This window comes from Nestor notabilis, unplaced genomic scaffold (assembly GCF_000696875.1).
Source record: "Nestor notabilis isolate BGI_N333 unplaced genomic scaffold, ASM69687v1 scaffold9021, whole genome shotgun sequence".
NCBI classification, from domain to species: Eukaryota; Metazoa; Chordata; class Aves; order Psittaciformes; family Psittacidae; genus Nestor; species Nestor notabilis.
The window spans coordinates 13,800-34,067 of record NW_009913303.1 but is presented as its reverse complement, the minus strand read 5'-3'; the positions used below and the strand labels follow the sequence as shown (position 1 = coordinate 34,067).

General features: G+C 38.0%; 1 protein-coding gene across 1 annotated transcript in view; it reads left to right on the top strand.

The window, feature by feature from the left end:
- Positions 1–2,005: 2,005 nt before the first annotated feature.
- TMEM62 (transmembrane protein 62) overlaps positions 2,006–20,268 on the top strand; it is a gene marked incomplete at its 5' end in the record, with an annotated part of 18,829 nt that continues 566 nt past the window's right edge. The window contains 12 exons of the mRNA XM_010023141.1: positions 2,006–2,117; positions 3,184–3,321; positions 4,511–4,556; positions 8,601–8,742; positions 10,722–10,846; positions 10,987–11,109; positions 11,960–12,115; positions 13,573–13,732; positions 15,896–16,009; positions 16,928–17,012; positions 18,509–18,613; positions 19,464–19,582. Of these exons, the coding sequence (XP_010021443.1) occupies positions 2,006–2,117; positions 3,184–3,321; positions 4,511–4,556; positions 8,601–8,742; positions 10,722–10,846; positions 10,987–11,109; positions 11,960–12,115; positions 13,573–13,732; positions 15,896–16,009; positions 16,928–17,012; positions 18,509–18,613; positions 19,464–19,582 (1,425 nt within the window). The remainder of the gene's footprint in view (positions 2,118–3,183; positions 3,322–4,510; positions 4,557–8,600; positions 8,743–10,721; positions 10,847–10,986; positions 11,110–11,959; positions 12,116–13,572; positions 13,733–15,895; positions 16,010–16,927; positions 17,013–18,508; positions 18,614–19,463; positions 19,583–20,268) is intronic.

Below are 20,268 nucleotides of genomic sequence, written 5' to 3'. Positions count from 1 at the left end.
CTGCAGGCAGTGCTTTTGGTGCATAAACCAAGTGGTTTTATTAGTCCTTTTGTTCTCTCCAATTGCTATGTATTTTCAGTGTCAGGTTTTTTTCAGTAATTTTTCAAGTGTCTTAGGGCTTATCTTTACTGCAGAATAGATTTCAAGATGAGAGATATGCTTGAATTAATGTAGATAAAGCCTCTATCTTCAGTTGCTATCTTGAAGAGAGTTGTCTACAGCAGCTGCAAAGCTATGCTGACAAGCAGCATGCACAGCTCCATGCTGCTTCTCCCATGTTCTCTCTGGTGGTGGTACTTCAAGTGGAGTTCTCCCAAGGATAGGTCACAGTGCAGCTAATTTGAGACTTGGCTTTACTTTCAAGCGGTTATGTTCTCTTTCAGATCTGCCCTTAACAGATGCTTTATCATAGACCCAACTTGGAAATTAATCAAGCACTAAATCCAGCGTTGTGCCTGATGATGTTGTGGGAAATGGGCTTCAAGCTCCCTGGTGACCTTATAGGTCTTAACCTAGGTGACTGGATAGGGCCTTTTGTAGATCTGAAGTTTGTATCATAGTAGGGGGAAAAAGAGGGAAGATCTTTGTAGAAAATCAGGCTTCCCAAACACTGACTGCTAAAAAGTTGGGAGTTTATATTCTCCATAGTTATTGGTAGAAAGTCTTGTAAGACTTTTGCTCAAGAATCTGGAAACAGCAAAAATAGACAATTTTATTTTCTCTGTTTGATTGCTGAGATAGATAGATGAATTGTAAATCCACAGGCTGAGGAGAAGCAAAATAAGACATTGTATTCTTGCTAATGGTTAAATTAGGTTTAATGTATTGAGGAAGTTTTACTGTGCTTTTTGATTCATGCTACCTTGAATGTATTAATAAAAATGAAGTTATGTCTGAAAGTGTTTACCTTTCTTAGCATCCAATTCTGATATAGGCAAAAGTTACATATAAGCAAATGGGGAATTTTCCTAAGCAGAGTTAAAAAACTGTTTTCAGGCAATGCTTCCTACATATTCAAATGACTGAATAAGTAGAAGCTAAGGCATTTTGTCTCCAAGGTATTTTATGTAGATTTCTCAAAGTGGAAAAAGATCCAGGTTTATTAAATTCAATGTAAAAGTTGATGTTTTTCTTTCTCAGGCAGTGATCTCATCAGATGGCCATGAGTGTGTGCTCACTGGTTTCTGAGTGTCAAATTTGTCTGAACTGAGGAGGATAAGTTGTTAATTCATTGAAATGGAATGGCAAGTGGAATTGAAAGCATTCACCCATGATTTACTTCAAACATACCTGAAAAGCCACAGTATTAACAACAACAACAGAAAAAATCTTACCTTTCTTATTCTCCCCATCCCACCCTGTAGATATCTTCTGTTGTGAGGGCTTTGACTGTTCAGAAATGAACAGCACCTTTTGCAGTTATGTGCAAGTGGTATCATCATCTCTTGGAAAATCTTTGTTCGTGAAAGCACGTGAAATAGGCTCTAAACATGCTCATTAGCTTCATTAAAATGCAGGGGTAGAATGTTATAAGTCCTTCCTCCCAGCTACTGGAAATGTCACACCAGATGCAAAATTAGTTATCAATATGCTTCAAGTCCTAGGTGACTTTAACATAGTCTTGCTTTGCTGAACTACTTAGTATTCTCTCTTGCAGCAAGATCACTGTATTGTACCAGAAGTTCACAGAATTTGAAAGTCAACAGGCCCCTTAGAGCCACCAAAACTTGCTGTAGATAGCGAAGTATTTCCTCATCTTATTGTAGGCCCTTAGACTGAAAGAGATTTTCTCAATGTAAATACGATTTTAGGGGTTAGAGATGCAATATTACATGTTTGCTCTGCTTTTTTTCTTCACTGATCATCCACTTCTGTTTCTCCCTGTATCCCATATACTAATATGAATCACTATGACTGCTCTTACGTTGCATTTATTTGTTTGCAGAACAAACTGGGCAGCAATAACCCTCTGCTTGGGGCAGTCTTTAATTTTTCTCTTTTGCAGGTGTCAGATATTCATATCAGTAGATTTCGGGATCCCAGACGAGCTCCTGACTTTGAAAAATTCTGTTCTGAAACAATTGATATAATTCAGCCAACACTTGTTCTAGCAACAGGTAAGCAATTCAACATGTGGATTTCATGCTGAATGTGCTGTTAAAGGAAGAGCAAAAAAGCAAAATTCTACGATCTCAAGAGAGAACTTTAAAGCTTTAAGGTATCTTGAGCAATGGCAATGTAGTTTCAGCTGCAGATAGACTGCTAGAAGCAGAAGACAATAACTTTGCAACTCAAGAGAATTAGTTTTTGTTCAATGAGTCTAACAGTGAGTTTAGTGTGTGTTATATGTAACAGACATAATTATGCAAAATAGCTATTGTTTTTCCAATACTTGTTGCTACACCTTACTCCTTGCTAGTAGCTCCCTTCCCTCTTGTCCTGGTAGTGACTCTACATCAGTCTTTGTATTTGAAATTACAGAAGAGATCAATGTCTGATGAGTCGTTAAGAGCCAGTTCCTCTCTCAGAACAATCCATGCTCATTTGTATGAAATTCACCTATGAATTAATGTAAGATTTTGTTGCTGGTTTCTGTTTGAACTTATCATACCAAGACAGGTGAAATAAGCTTTGCCATTCCATTTGATAGATTGCAATTGAAATGGATTAAGTTTTGGCAAGCAAACTAAAAGACTTTGAGCCATTATTATATGCGAGGCTTTAGAATTTTAATGCTAGACTTGGACTTTTGTCTCTCCAGGCAGTTACCTATCTGCTGCTTGCTTTTTAAGTTAAGAATTCAGGAATAGTTAGCATTCATCTTTTAACTAGTAATGCAGGAAGGCATTACTGTCTAAACAGAGCTGGGAATGGTTTGAACTCTAATTGGAGGTTGAAGGCATACGGAAGGTGCAAAGTTAAACAAAGCTTCTATGACTACAATCTCCAGGTATAATGAATATGTCATAATTTACTTTGGCATGGCATTAGTGAAAGTGCTGCAGTGATGTGGCTGATAGATATTTCAACAGGCTGCCACATCTACATTAGAAGGTATTTACCCTTGTGGTAACCTACCATACCAGATGACAGGAGTGTTTGTTGCACTAACTCTAGGACACATGGATTGCATGCTTGCCTAGTTACAGTATTTGTGTAAGCCTTGCCTTTGTACACTTTCAGGTGACCTGACAGATGCAAAGACAAGAGATAAACTGGGATCTGAGCAGGTAGAAGCAGAATGGAAAACCTACCAGGCAATCCTGAAGAGATCAAGGGTCATGGAAAAAACCAAGTGGATAGACATTAAAGGGAATCATGGTAAGAAGAAAATGAGACATCTCTTTCTTTCCTGTGATTACAGACCTGATTTAGATAAGTTAGAATATAGAGGTAAAATAAAAAGAATCTAAAGAATATAGTACTTAGTAGCGCATTAGTGGTGACTATGAATCAATAGAAGGGCTTGCTGTCTACATGTTTGCTTCATTCAGGGCACACTTTGTTTAGAGGTACTTTCTGGAATTTTAGTACTAGGGAAGGAGGAGTCTTCATATGTTGCTTTTGCCTTTCAAATGGTAGAACAGAGCTTCAGATGTTAAGTTTCCAGGTCATTAGCTTATATGCTCCCTTTTTTAATTGAAGGGCAAACTGTAACCTTACCCTACCGAAGAAATGGTTTGAATTTACTTTTCATAGACCTGCTCCCACAGGTGTAAGCTTAAAAGTATCACACATTAGCATTAAAGGAAAATTGGTTTCTTTGGAACAGAAAGAACTCATAGAAGTTTGTACACATCCTAGTTGCTACGTTCTAAGCAGTCAAACACAAGCTAACAACCTTTTAGGCTATATAACCCAGTTGTTACAAGAAGGGCAAAACTAGAAAGCCTAGCATTTGGGGGGAGGAAGAAAAAGTGCATGTGTTGTTATATACAGCCCACATAGGACATTTTACTCCCATTTCCCTATCAGGCCTTTGTTACCAGCCTTACTGTTTCCAGCCTTACTGTTACCAGCCTTACTGTTTCCAACCTTACTGTTACCAGCCTTACTGTTTCCAACCTTACTGTTTCCAACCTTACTGTTTCCAACCTTACTGTTTCCAACCTTACTGTTTCCAACCTTACTGTTACCAGCTTTAATGATGGACTCCAGCTGCAGGAGAAACCTCCCTAAGTTTCTGTCTGGTTTACACACACTTTGATGCTGTTGCTACTTTATTTTCCTTGCATGAGTTAGGTCTTACTTTCAGAGAATTCACACAGTCCAAAAAGCTTTATGGCCAATGTAGAAACACATGGTTACCTTTTAGCCACTAAATGACAATTTACATTCCCAAAACAACTTTATCTTTGAATTGAAACTTAAATGAGAAAACTGTTCTTGCTTTTAGGTCTGCTGCATAAAGTATATCCTGTGCCTGCTGAGACAGCTTTATTTCAACATTAGGAAATAAAATACAGAGGTCAATGATCAATTTGATCTTCCTTTTTTCTCTGCCTTACAGATTCATTCAATATTCCATACCTGAATAGCATTCGGAATTATTACAGGTACTTTTATTTACCATTATATTCAAGATCAAATTCACTAAACAATATTCTTTTCAATTTCACATATATGATTTTTTCACTGACTTTCCTATACTCCAGGATCATATTTGCTATTCCCCTCATTGTTTTAATTGCCAGTTATAGACTAGAGTAGGCTGAGAAAATAGAGCATTCTTTGCACAGACTTCTTATCTCTAATCCCTCTCTTTTGTAATTGAATGTATTGTAAATCTGATTGCGCCCAGGAAATGTTCTGTGTGTTGTGTTCAGTTTCCTCAGGGCTGTTGTATATTTCTGAAAAAACAGTGTTCCCAGAGAATGCTTTTCCTCCTCAAAATGTATGAATAAAAGAAAAAGAAAGCAAGAGAATACTTGGCTTTTTAAATATTCTTTCTGCATGCCCAGGAGGGCTTTTCATGTCATATGGGTCTAAGTTTTTTCCAAGCCATTTTAGAAAACTGAAAGTAGAGGACAAAGAAGGCAGATGATGATGATGGCTAGACAAATGTTCTTGAGGAACACATTTGAGATTTTAATGGGAAGATAGGTGAGGAAACTTCCCTTTCTTCAGCTGGCTATTTTGCTTGCACATTGTAAAGGTAACCTCAGTTGTAACTTGTGTTTAACTTTGTGCCCTTCGCATCTGAACACAAAATCTTGTTTTGTGATTTTGGTGGTGTTTTTGGCTTTGACTCTTTGGAACTGGAGGAGGACTTGGAAATCTAAACTCGACTTTAATACAGGCTCTTAAGCCATCCACTTTGCAGTAAGAAGACAGATTAAACGTCTGATGTTTGAGCAGATATGTTTTCCTATAAATTCTGCGGGATAGGATCCTACAGCAGCTGCATTTTCAAGAGAACATGGAATTCACATGTGCATTTACCATAAAGGCATGAATGTAGGGTGCTAACAAGGCTTTTGGATGCACTAGTGCAGTGCACATCCCTGTATCTTTTGCCACAGTTGTGACTACATGACAATCTATTATCAGTCTTCCACTCTAGTTTAAGGCTGCTATCAGAAGTCCTAGTGACACACATGGGAAGATGCAGCATCAGTGATTTTGCCAGATCATCCCTGGGTTGTTGCTTGGCCTGGACAAGCTTACTGTTTGGAAAGATGCATGGATCACCTGCCTCTAGTCCACACTGAAGATGCACTGATAGTGTACGCTTAAATTTTAAACTAACAGTAGTGTGTGTGCCTTTAACATAGTAGAATAGACCAAACTTTTCTAACTTACTAACATGTAGAGAGAAAGGAATGTTCAGCTCGTGGGGGAAGGAACATCACAGGACTGATAACAAGTAAGGAGACAGTAAATAAGACCAAGGATGCCAGCCTTCAAGATAGCAGAGCGGCGCCCAATGTGGAGTGAGACTGGAACAGAACAGAAGCAAGGACACACCAACTGCTAACTCAGCACTAGGACCTTGTGAGTGTGCGCAAGCACTGAGGTCATTCAGTAAACACAGTGAGGCAGACTATCAGTGACCACCAGAGACCCCCACTTAGCAAGAAAGCACATGCTTAATTAGGATGTAAATATTATGATTAGTTCCTAGGAATGCTATGAATATGCATGAGTATGCTAAATATACAGCTGCTGCTGGCAAGTAAGCGGTGTGCTCACCTTTGTGAAGCTATTTGTGTGTGCACCCAGTGCTGCAGTAAAGAATGCTGCTTTCTGAAACTCCGCCTTGAGTCTTAGAGAGTTTCTCCAACCAACTTTTATGGTAACAATAGCAGTATGGATTCAAAGGATAAGGGTGAAGTTTCAAACCAGTTTAGCCAACCTAAGAATTTCTGAGTGAAATGCTGAGTCAGGTGAAAGTCTTTGCTTAATAATTAAGTCTCTTGCTAAACAAATGTGTTCTCATGGTGGTTTTGCTTCATTATAGACTGTCATCATAGCAAAAGAAAGAAACTAATGAGATTTATCATGCTTTCTAAGACTGAAGAAAGACACTAAAGGCAGAATTATCTTTACAGGGAGAATTTCCTAATATAATGCATTAATAAAATATAAAGAATAAGAAAAGTTTTGATAAATATACCACACTCTAGGAAGAGAGAAAGGAGATGGTGGAGTGAAAGGGAGTCTTGTGGAGGCCTTTTCTTCCTCCACTCCTATGAAGTTAAACAGTCAAAAGGGCAAGTTTTGGGGTTCTTTTGTTTGGTTGAGATTTTTTTGTGTGAGCGACAGTAAGGCACTACCTGCTTGCCTTCATGTGACTCCTGAACAAATAATTCATTCTTTGCTGTACACCTTAGAGTGTTGCAGATTGCAGATGTAAAAATAGAGGCTAGGGAAAACCGTTATTCAACACCACATTCTGGTGTTCATTATGTATTAAAATTAAAGCAGGCAGCAGTTTTATTGAAGTAGAATGATATTTTTACACAAAGACATAGGTTCCTGTTTTATGACCACAGCATGAGCAGAGGGTGATTCAGCTGTTACATATACTCTAAGTGGGACTAAAGACAGAAATTTTAGGTTATGACCCTGAACTTCCAGTTTTCTTATTGAAGTTCATGATGTTCACAATAGTAACATTAACTTCAAAAAAATAAACACTGTGAAAGGGTCTTTATGGCATTGGAAGTATTGATTTATATCTGAAACTTGTTTTTAATATATTGGCTTCGGGTCAACCTTTCTGGCAATTTCACTGTTTATTCTGACTGGTGGAGGAGCAGTGACATGAAATGCTTTCTAGATGGCTGTGTTCAAACTATAATCACCATCTGAACTCAGGGATGTTTTAGCGTCCACATATCATGCAAACCAACCACACCAGCCCAAAAGCCCCAAATCCAAAAGAAAATACCCCTACCCCCAAACTAACAAGTTTTAGTTAATCTCAGATTTACTTACAATTATTTTAGTTACATAATTTAATTCTCAATTGAGCAATTTAGTAGGTACCATTAGTTGTAATGTTACCTGTCTTTGCCAATGGAGGATATGTGCAATTCCCATCTAGCATAAAGTATCAAAATCACTTCAGTTTTAGAAGTTAAAAAACCCTGAAAATACCTGTTGTCAGTGGAAAAAGAGAAAATAACATATATATTCATTATTGCATGTATTTATCATATAGCCAATATTAGCACAAAACCATGGGGAGAGGGAAAGGTGTAATTAGTTGGCATGTCTTATGGGTCCTTCCCTGTCTACAGGTCTCTCTAAGAGTGTTTTAAGATTAAGATTCAAGAGCGTAGTTATCGTCAGGTAACATGAAAAAGAGCAGCAACACTTTTTGCTCTCTTTTAGTCTTTGACTGAATAATTCTGATAACATTCCACAAGTGTCAGGACAACTGGTAAGATTTGCTATAAGAGCAAGAAATAAAAAAGAGCAATAAGCAAAAGGAAATGCTGCCTCTTTTGCTATGTATAAGATTTGGTGTGATGTAGTGTTTGTGTTTTGGATCTTCTGGAAAATAACTGAAAAGGTTCAATATTTCCTTGGTTCAAGATCATATTTCATTAGCCAACAGCTGATCATTCTACATCAGAGTAACTTAAGAGACCCCTAATAAATAGCACAGACAAGACTTGATGTCCTTGGTATTTCTAGGTAAGTGAGGAAAAATTCTTTTTAAAAAATTATTTCAGATACCAACACTAAAGACAAGACAATAACTTGTTTTCCTTTGCAGGTCTCCTTTAGTTAAGAGTTGTGTAGGATCCTGCTGTCCCTTCACATTGCCTATTTGTTATGTATCATTTATGCTGCTGACCTGTCCTTTATCCATAAAAACATACCATGTTGCTCAGGGAAAGTGTATTTATGCAAACACTTTTTAAAATGTTTGTGTGTTAACCTGCTGCTTGTCTTAATATATGACCTATGGGGTGCATCTTGTTTGAAGTACAGAATCTCAATGCCATTGATGTTTAAGAAGAGCCTTTGCTACAGTAACAAGATGGAACTAGATCTAATGCAAGAGATCTTGCATTTATACTACACGGGTCATTTTTGTCAATATTACAAGCTTTTCTAACAGCAATATTTCTATGTTATTTTGGCAGGAAATACTCTGCCTGGCATAAAGATGGCTCTTTCCATTACATCCACACCACCCCTTTTGGGAACTATTCATTCATCTGTGTGGATGCCACGCTCAGCCCAGGCCCTAAGAGACCCTATAATTTCTTTGGGATTTTAAACACGGTATTTTATAAGTCTTGGCATTCCATTTTGCTGTCTGTTTTACTTCTCTAATGATTTGTCTGGGGGGATTGTTTGTTTGTTTTTGTAAAGAAGAATTGTCTGGAAGATTTGTGCTCATCTAAAAGAGTCTTTATATATGGGACATTTATTTAGAAAAATGAGTTTGTCACTTAACATATAAAGTATTTGTGTTTACTCTCTTAAATAATTCAGTATGAAAAAGTCAAATTAGACATTTTAACTAACTGCCAGTAGTTTCTTAGCATTTAGCTAGACTTGTGTGATACTTTCCTTATATGCTGTAAAGTTTAAAACGAAATCAAACTTTCTCATTTCTCATCTCCTTTTTGCTTTGTTAGATGCTTTTTGTGGTGGTGTTAATATTACAGATTAGGGAGTTGCACTTCTCAATGAAATCATTTGAAAGATAATGCTATAAAGAAATGTGTCATTTATGAAAGTGAGGTCTGATCTTCTGAGAACACAAAAATTACATGGTATTGTTTTAAGATAGTAACATTAATCCCGATGTTTAAACCACATATCACCTTAGATAACATTTTGTTTCCCTTTTATTTTTTTCTCTGTAGTTTACTGATAGGATTTTGTTCTTGAGATACTCTTCTGAAGTGTTGGCAGAGAGTTACTGTGTTCTGGAAATAGATGTCATGTTTTGCCTGTGATAAAGACCTCAGGGAAAAGTAAAAAGCTCTCCCTCTAATCTTGTCTAAAGAAGGCTGGACATTTAATGAAGTGTTTGTAAAGTGCTTGGTGATGCTTAGATAAAAGGTGATGTAGAAGTGTGGAGTGGTGTTTGCACTGTTTACTGTAATCCATAGTGGGTGCAGTAGATTTGCAGACAAGCTCTCAAGAAGCTAAGAAATGCAATTGAGTCTAGAGCTCTTTGGCTGCAGTAAGTCATGGATTTGCTTGCTATTTACCAGTAGCAGGGGTCCAGAGAGCATCTTTTGCAGATTTTCGCACAAAACTGAAGGTAGATACCTGTAACTTTTAAGAATTAAACCTCTGCCAGGAATTTGAAAAATAAGTTAGATTTGTATTAGTGACTGGATTGCATAGCTTAGGTAAAAATATTCTTAAAGCCCAAATTCATAAAGGCAAATGAAGTATCATTTCACTTGATAAGCCCATTACATTAACCCAGAATGGTATTCTGGATTCATTCTTTTTTGAATATACCTTTGTTTCTGTTTCCTTTATTCATGCCCTTCAGTATTCCTTTTCAGGCAGGAGGGAAAAGAATATGTTGGTGGTTCTCTGGGTTACCCTAAAAGATGATCTGCAAAATGGTGAAAAAGTGGATTTGAGTTCTTTTCTGGTTTTAGTTTTCCTGCCTACTCTGTTAGCCTTTGAGGTCCTATTAGTATTGGGATTCTCTCTGAACAGTGAGTGGCTTATTTAATATTGGAAGTCAGATAAGTAAAGAAGAGGAATTTTACTTGCTGTGTAAAGTGTTAGTTTTGCTTAACTTTAACAGCAATGGCTGAGTAATATTTTCAAGATTCAGCATCATAATTCATCCAGTTAAATGACTGAAGCATATGGTGCACAGTTAGCGGTCTGTCGTGCCTATAAAGGCCATCTAACAACTTAAGAGATAATATGGATGATAATTACAAGGTAAAGACGTTTGTAAAGTCAACTCAAGTGTGTTGTCTCTGACTATGTAAATAAGCAGCAGAACAGATAGAAATATCATTTGCCAAAATCCTTCTTTATATTGTACTTTTCCTGTGTTCACTTGCAAGGAAGGTGTTGAGTGTCTTGTTTTCACTTTCTTTTTCCAGCACTGGATTTTAGGGATAAGCCTAGTAGTACATTTTGTTCATGCCCAGGTCCCTGAAGCAACTGAGAGTATTCTCTTCATTCGTGTCTTTCTGCTTTCCTTTTGCTGTTCTTTCCAAGTAGCCTGAATGTTAAACAGCTTTGGTTGTCTTTCAAACACCTGCCTGTTTCAGAATCAAATGAAAGAACTATCTTTGATGGCAACACAAAGTCTGCACAGCAATCACACACTCTGGTTTGGCCATTTTCCCACCTCAACAATCATCTCCCCAGCCCCAGGAATACGAGCACTGATGAGGTAAGTGTTTTTTTTCCTGTATGTTTTCAGTCTGAAGTACATTTCTTGCCTCTCTTCACATACTTATCTGTCACTTTTCAGGTTTTCTGCAGTGGTATCTCCTTCCTATCCAAATAATCACAATTATGTTCTTTTATTAGTTCTGCCACGGCCTATTTATGTGGACATCTCCATACACTGGGTGGGCTGATGCCAGTCTTGCACAGTCAGCACCGTGGTGGCACTCTGGAACTTGAACTGGGAGACTGGATGGATAATAGGAGGTAAGTAAACCCTAAGTAGGCAAATTATTATATGGATCCTACTGGTTATACTGTGGTTCCCTTTTATGCTGCTTGGAGAACTTGCAAGAAGCATTAGATGTGCCTGACTGGTTATTACTATTGATGTGTTTGAAAAATTCCTCTCTGTAGAAGTTTGGGATTTTTTTTCCCTATACCTACAGTGTGCTAATAAATTAAGTTGAGTAATTTTTAGATTAATTCTTGATATTTACAGATTAAAAAGAGGACATCTCAATGTCCATTTAAGATGCGTTTAGTATTCAAATAGACATAAATTGTAATAAAATTCAGCATCGCTACTTCAAAATACCCATGCTCTGCACCAGCTGTTAGAATTTTAGAGGCAAAAATAGTCTACCTAAGAAATATTACCTTAGAAGTGTATCAAAAAATGTCCAATGCTACATGGAATGTATAGTAGTATATTAGCTTTTATTCTGCAGTAATCCCAATAAAGATACTTGTATGCCTTTAGGAAGAGAGCACACAGAGGCCTTTGTCCATAACTAGGGTACCTACCCAGACACTGTAATAATGTACATTTTATTTGAATTCTATAACATAATGTTCATCTATCTGATTCATGTGCAAAATTCAATAGATCTTGACATTTGGAATTTTGAGCAATGCCTGAGTGATTTATAATAAAGAGAAGCTGATTAGAGGTAACCAGCTGTTAATACAGCAGAGCTGGTTAAGATAGGATGAGCTACAGAAGAGAATGAATGGAATGTAAATGAAACAAGTTCTGTTCAGGAATTTGGGAAGCATGGGAATCAGCTGGGCATGCAGTAGTTTGTATTAACAAAAGTTTTTCCTTTAACTATAGGTACCGGATCCTTGCATTTGATCATGACCTCCTGAGCTTTGCAGATCTTACCTTTGAAGAATGGCCTGTGGTCCTCATCACCAATCCCAAATCGTTCCTTTACAGCAGTTCTGCTCATGAACCACTAGTCAAAATTCTTTATTCCACTCATATCAGGTACCCTGTAATCTCCTGATTTTATGATGTTTAACTATAGTATGATAGTCTGGGTCTTTCTTGGTTATAATGTACATCTATATGTGCATATACATAAACCCTTTTTTTTAAATATGTGTGTCCATTGTTCTCAGATATCACTTTTCTCTGGAAGATTGTTCCTGAGAGCTCAGCTTGTATCATATCTGTGATGAAAGGAGATTATGTAGTACAAATTCGTGTTCATTTTATTTATGTAGTTATTTCCTCCGCAGTCAATTAAACTTATTTATGTAATCAAAGCTGGTAGAGTTAGATTAACACATGATTTGTGTTATTTATCTCACGTGGTCATGTTGGCTCCATTGATTTGGGGATTTTGTCTGTAGTTTTCCAGGTATTTTCTCTATTTGCATTGGACTTCTTAGTCTCTCGTGATTTCAGTTTTACATCCCTTATATATTAAAACAGCTTAAGGCTATGCCAGTTTTCATATTAGGTTTAAATCTGTCCATCTTCCCATTTGTACCTTTTCTATTTTTTTATTTGTTTTTCACATTTCTGTGCCCTTTACAACACCTTGCATTTGCTGTTAGACCAATATGCATGAAATATATTGGTGTATTACATACAAAGTATTACAAGCAAAGGAAGTTTGTAATACTTTTCAGCTAGGAAGCAGTGTCCTACTAAGTCTATCTACTTTCCAGTTTCTATTTAGAACCTTATCTAAACATTCTTATACTAAATAGATGAATTGGTAGAATCATTCACCATTACTATATGAGATGCTGTCATTTGGCTGAAACATGGTCTGGCATGCCTTTTGTATTCCCAGAAATGGAAGAAATTGTACATGCAATATATTGAGTCTCTATTAGTATCACTGTTTCTCTGAATATAAGCACTTCCAAGTGATATCCATTTGTTGGTATCTCAAATCTCTATTGCCTGTCTTGTGTTCCACTCCATTTCTCATCAATTCAATTACAAAGACTGAGAGGTTATAGTCTGACTAGCAAAAAGGAAAAGAAATAAAAAAGGGAGGGGAACAAATACACCCAACAACAAAGGCCTTTAGAGGGAGAGACTGGCAATTTTTAATGAAGACATCTACATTATTTGATTATGTGTCTGTATGTATGCAGGAGGATTTGTGATAGCAAATGTTTTAATGGTGGCAAGAGTTCTAAGATCATTTCTGCCAGGACCTGAAGATGTGTGCCACTTTTTGTCTGTTCCACGGCCCAGTTTTCTATGCTATTCTTTTGCACAAGACCATACAAAACTTCTCTTTTTAACTGTAGGAAAGAGGTACCATGTCACCATTAGCCTTACAGATATTTTATCAGTTTAATTTCTAACTCTTTTGAACTCTGGAGAGTTTAAAACTGTAGGGACTTCTTTTCAGGAAGTAAGGGACAAATCTGTAAGTCCTGTAACAAATCTGTTTATTTTGGTGTTTATTCACCCCTTAGAATCCTGGCCTTCTCTCCTTCTGTCATCACCTCTGTCGAAGTCTATATAGATGGTGCTTACCTGGGGAACGCACATCAGGTATCTGGGCCTCTCTATGTACTGAAGTGGAGCCCGCAGAACTACAGCGAAGGGTTCCATCACATAGATGTGACTGTCCAGGTAAGCTGTTGGCATTCTTTGTATCGAACTTTTATGTTGTTGTGTCTGCTCCATCACCCTTCTGCATCACATAACTAGGGACAAAATACATGAAACAGACTTCCTTTCAGATTTGTCTGATTACAAATGCAAAAGGATTTATTAGATGAAAAAACACTTACTGCTGAGCACAAAAACATCCATAAAGCATCTGGATGAAAGAAAGGATTCTTATTTTTCATCAGAAATATAATAAGACATGATAGAAGAGCAAGTAATTGGTCAAAAATAAAGTATTTAAGTAAGAGGTGAAATTAACTTTTAAGGTTGCCTTAGAAAAAGAAGTAATTGAGCTTGGCCAAGGAAAATAAGAAGTAGCCTCATGTTAGTTCAGAAGGCAAAGGAGCTGGATCTGTAAGACTGGAATGCTGTCTTTGATTACCTGTTCGAAGTTCTTTTCATTACTTCTTACAGGCTGACAGTCAATATGGTTTCTGTTTCATAGAATGTCAGGCTTAGCTGATAACTAGATTACTGGGTGCAAAATAGGTTTTCTCAGTGAATGCTTCTGTTCTTGGTACTGTATTTTATTTTTCACCTTCAAGTGATCTTAAAGAACTTGGTCAGACTGTTCTAACATTCTGTCCATTTGTACAACAGCAATGGGAAAGTCAGCTTTGTCCTGCTTGGTGGACCCCAGCTGGGCATTACTTCTCACAGGACAAGAGCAAGTGTTTTTTTCCTAATGGCCTTTCTGTACTGTCAGTGTTCCACCTCCCAGCTTGTTACTGATTTCTGTGATGCTTTACCTGAAAAAGCTACATTTTATAAGTGGTTTATTTTCTGGGGTCTTTTTGGGTTTTTTAATGATGATGAAAACACATGCACAAAACTAAGTAACATTTGAAGAGGGTTATACAGGCCTGCAGAGCAACAGTTGGCTTGCAAATACATGCTTGTTGTCAGGTAACTGAATGGGATTTAAAACCAGTGAATTTCATTTCCCCTCCACTCATAAATCACTATTACATTTAGCAACCAAATAGTTTTTGGAACAGGGGAGGATAAGGCATTAACTTGAGTTAGGTACCTAGAGAGAATATGACTACTTAATTGTACGTTGTTTCTTGGATTGTCCAAATATTGTCTCAGCTGCAATCACACTAAAAACACTGAATCCTCTGCTATAAATAAACCTTTTATTTTGTACTGGAAGTTAAGGCATCGCATTGGTTTGCATAGGAAGGTTTTGGTAGCAGGGGGGCTACAGCAGTGGCTTCTGTGAGAAGCTGCTAGAAGCTTCCTCTATGTCCGATAGAGCCAATGCCAGCCAGGTCCAAGATGGACTCACCGCTGGCCAAAGCCATCAGCAATGCTGGCAGTGCCTCTGTGACAACACATTTAAGAAGGGGGAAAGTTACTGCACAACAGCAGTGCTGCTGGGTGGGGAGGAGGTAGAGAATCTGGGAGTAAAGTTAAGCCTGGGAAGAAAGGAGAAGTATGGGGAAGGTGTCTTTAAGATTTGTTTTCATTTCTCATTATCCTACTCTGATAGGATGGGTAATAAACTAATTTCCCCAAGCTGAGTCTGCTTTGCCTGTGATGGTAATTGGTGAGTGATCTCTCCCTGTCCTTATCTCGACCCACAAGCCTTTTATGATATTTTCTCTCCCCTGTCCAGCTGAGGATGTGAGTGCTCAGCTTTGGTGGGCACGTGGCATCCAACCAGGGTCGAGCCACCACAGGTGTCTGTTACACCTGCAGAAATACCAAAGTGTTGACTAAAGGTAGCACTGTTGTTGTGTATCAATATCAGTTTCTAGCAAATATGCCAGAAAAGCAGCACACAAGCTTCAAAATATTTTAAGATGGGCTAATTGAGCTTTCAGAAAAACAGTGGTGGTGGTGCCAATAAATAGTCACTGTCTTCCACAAATTGCTGAATCACTGAGAGGTGCTCCTTCATATATAGCACTTTGAGGTTATGATCCTATAGTCAATGATTTACCTGGAACTACAAAACTGACAGTAAGTAATTCTTTGTAGGTAGAAGTATTAACATAGCAGTATGCCAGCCATGCATGCGTCAACTGGATCTTCCCAGAAAAGCTGCAATGATAATTAGCAACTTTAACCAGATAATTTGTGCCCTAATAGTCTAATTGCTCTCTTCTTTCACTCTAGGATGCTTCAGGTAGAATTAGCACCCGGAGTCATACGTTTGCTATGGAAGAAACCCTCTCTCTTAGATTTGACTTTTGGCCATCTGTTATCCTCCTCACCGACCACTATGTTCTAGTAAGTGCTTTCAGCAAAACAACTTTCATTCCGGGTTGGTTTCCCCAGAGACTGCAGGAGTGTTTTCCTAATTCCTGATAGACTTGAATGCACTTTGCTTTTTCCAGATACGACTCCCTTGGAATTTCACAAATATTTCAAGTTTCCTTTCTCAAGTTGCACGCTTCAAACATGAAAATAGTTGACTCCATTGGATTTAATCACAATTGTCCATTTTGGGGCATAGGTATATGCACATTTTGTGCAAGCAAGAGGAGGAAAGGAATCTCCTGGAGATAGCAGAAAAGGGAAACATTAAAGAAACCTTCACTGTGATCTGTTGCAATATGTGTACTGGCAAGAATGCTGAAAAGTCTCCCATCAGCTTCTGACATTATAGGCAGCTGTAGCAAAGAGGAAGGCAAAATTCCCATTGACTGCTGTAAATTCCAGGTCATATCCAGAAGTGTTACAGGTTAGTACGTGCAAAGAAGTTATGTCATAATAGTTCAGGTGTGCTTACAGAACAATGTAGGAAAGTCCACATGACTGTAGATAGTATCATAATTGGCTCAAAATTATTATGTTAGTTTCATTAATCAGTAACTGATCTTCTCTGCAACGTCTTGTACTGCAGTTCTGTGCAGTTCAGCACTAAGAACATGTTTTGTGTAGGAAGAGTATTTACACTGTTTCAATGGACGTGTTTTACAAACCCTATTTTTTAAAGATTTGGGTCTATCACTTTCAGCCACCCAGCTGAACTCAAGTCACTAAGATGCAAGTCCAGTAACTTACAAACCTCTTTTTACTTTTTAGTTCAATGACACCATCAAGCTTTGAATATGTGTTTCGGTTAGAAATCTTTGTATCATTCTGTCAGTGCTCAAAGGCAGCTACTGCTCCAGGGCTTGCTTAGACCCAAACCTGTCATTGCAGGCTCGTGTGCTCTTTGGACTGATAGTGCTGATTCAGATCGCCTTGCTTGTTATTTTCCGGTATCTCCAAAAGCCAGCACTCAAAGGTATGAACCAGTGTTTGTCTGTGGTTTTTAGGGGATCTACTATTCCCAAAGCCTAAGTAATTGCACTGTGAATCCCCATATGCATTTTGCATCTAGTATTTTGATTGGGTTCTCAGAAGCTGCTGTCTCACTTTTAAGAGGACGCAGAAAACCTCCAATATATCAAATAGTGTAACTTAAAAACTAAAAACTTGATCAGATATTTTTGTTTAAACAGAAATAAAATTAATTGAAGTCAAAATGTTTCATTTTTATTTTCTCACTGAAGAATCCAATGCAAAGGGATAGGAATGTTATATTTTATATTAGTTCTGTTTCACTGCAGCTGACACAGAATTCAGTTTCACCTGAGTGGAGAAGCAGATTTTCATCTTGTTAATCTTTGCAAGGAACATGAACAGGCTTGGGGTCTTTCCCAGAATAATATTAAGACCAGTTCTGTCATAACTTGATACTCATTTTGTGATAAATCTGGTAAATGAAAATTAATACTGTTAAACTTGTGGTGTTTATCCTTTAAACAGCTGTTTGAACCACACCTTACTAATGAGATTTTCCTGGAAACCACCTCCCTTCCTATTCATGTCAGTGTATGTCCCTTCCTTTATACTCACAATCACATAGCATCCTGAGGTAACTACAGCAGCTGCTTACATAAAAGAAGAATAGAACTGCAGTTGCCTTTATGGAATTCAGCAGCTAAAAATGAAAAGAGCTGGCAGTCTGTGATCAGCCTGGTCCCTGTAGACCATGACAAATGTTTTACACGTTAGCGAACAACTTTGTTAGAGCTGTTGATTTCCAAAGGTCAGGCTTGCCCTCTGGGAGTTAATGCTTTGTGAGAAGGGCAGGCACATTAGTAGGTGAAACTCTAAAAGCTAACTTTTACAGGAAGCCTCTCTTGATCTCGGTCTATGGTCTTCTTCAGTTGGAAAATTAATATTGCTTTTGGCTTGGGGGCTTTTTAGCTTGTACCACACACTTGTCAGAATGCTGCCATTTTAACACCTAGCCTTCATTTTATCTGAGTTGCTATCAGAGCTCACTAAGTAGATTTAATCAAAGAAAATCCAGTTAATCTAGTTCATGCCGAGCTGCCTTTTTGGGTTTTGCACAGCTACTGTTTTAATTCTCTCACTTTCCATTTAACTTTCTCCATGTTTTTCATTCTAGCTAACTTCATTTTCTGGGTATAGAATGGTCGTTCAGTTTTATTTACATACAGTAAGTGTACTCATTTAGAATGGCAGCTGCTTCTGCTGTTTTAAACATAGACTGTTATATTTATCAGTTCCTTGCTTTCAGTTATCACAGTAATAGTAGAAATGCATTCCTTTACATCTGTTCTCTAGACATGCCAAATATTACTTTTACATTTATTTAATAGAATGAGTAAATAATGTGCAGATTTGTTTCACAAATACGTATATTTTTATATGTGCGTGTGTGTTGCAACCTGATTCAAGTGTGTTTTCTTAAATGTTGTCTCTCTTTAGAAAAGCCAGGGTTACTTACTCTGACCTCGTATTCCCTTCATGTCTTCAGTAAAATGAACACCTTCTATTACTCAATTCTGGTTCTGAATTTATACACCATTCTGGGTAAGTAACCTAGAGTATGGGAGGATATAAATTAATATTTTTAAATTACACATCAGATACTGATGAATAATGAGACTTCCAACATCATGGAGAATAGGAAAAACACAACATAACTTAAAAAATCTATGTGGAACTTGAAAAGTTAATGACCAAAGAGACCAAAGGTTTGTTTGACGAGCCTAACTTAGAGCCCTGGAATTAAAAACTCACTTTGCTTTCAGGGTAATTTAATAATTTGAGCATTTTTAAATTTAATTGGGTTTTCACATACTCTTAGAGTAAGATCTGGTTGTACCTGGATGTAGAATAAGTATGTGGAATGTACATTTCACGTGACATCTCACTTAAGACATCTGGGCTCCCATGCGAGCAATCTTAGCTCATTTCTCCTCTGATTATATGTTACTAAAATAGCTACTTTTTTGGCTGTCACCATAGTGTGCATACCAGCACAGCCTGTCCATTCTGACTTCTGAGCTAAGCCAAGCTGGAATTGTTTATGACTTACTGTAATTCTGGGAAAAGGCTGGTGGTTGATAGGACCCATCTTTTCGCTTCTCTCATAAGGAAAATGTTGTCTGTGGTGTTGAAAATGGTCACAGAGATGAAACCAACTTAAAAGTATTTTCACTGCATGCCCCAACTCATTGGTGTACTCACTGGGGATGTTTATCAGATTGCTGTTTGCTGTAGGTGAAAACATCAGGCTTATTACTGCAGACAAGCAATAGGGAAGTCATTTTCCCCAGCTGACCACTTGGTGCTCAGGAATACAAAGCGCCGTGTGGAGAAGGCCGTGCGTGTACTGGGTGTTCTGATGGTGCTCTGCGTTTGCTCTCCTCTCTTTCAGGACCATGGTTTGTAGGTGAACTGATAGATGGCCACGTGGGGGCCTGCTTTTCCTTTGGGGTCTTCGTTGGTGGTTCCTTCTTACAGGGCAGTCTGACATTTGTGGTTGGGATTTTACAGGTACAGATTTATACAAAATAAGGCTGACAAACTGCTTTTTTCTGAGAATATTTTTCCTGGTTTGGTTTTTTTTCCCCAATAGTTTTATAAAGAAAGGAGTCTTGGCAGGATAGAGCAGATGAGTGGCCATGCCTGACTACGACAGCTCGCTCTTAACTTTCTGCATGTTTAAAGGGCAGAAAGGAAGGAGTTTGTGCATTATTTTCTCAAACTTCCCTTTTCCTCTATTTGATGTTGCTTTGGGCTCCCTGCATGTCTGCATTAGAGACCAATCTACAGATCTACCACTCTACATTTTCTGTCCTTGGCTCTCACAGGTTGCAGTGATTAAAGCCAAAGGAACTGAATGGCCAGGGCAGCCCTTGACCGATGAAGATCAGTAGATGTCACTCTCCAAGTACACACGAGTCCAGTTTTCCCAGCAGTCTGACCTGTCTGCCCTCTGGTTTTCCCAGCTGCCATTAGTCTGAGAGAGGGTGTAGTTCCTTGGCATTTAAGTCAGACTAAGCTCGTGTTGCCTCCTTCGTGGTCCCTCCCTTATGCCAGTGCTAATGCTTGTCTGACACCACAGTGGCCTGGGTCACAGAGCTAAACTGACATGAGGACCTTCCTTTTTTACTGTGCTAGTATTTTGCCATGTGTAGCTCCCTGAACTGACTCCAGGAAAGGTCAGATTCATGTCAGCA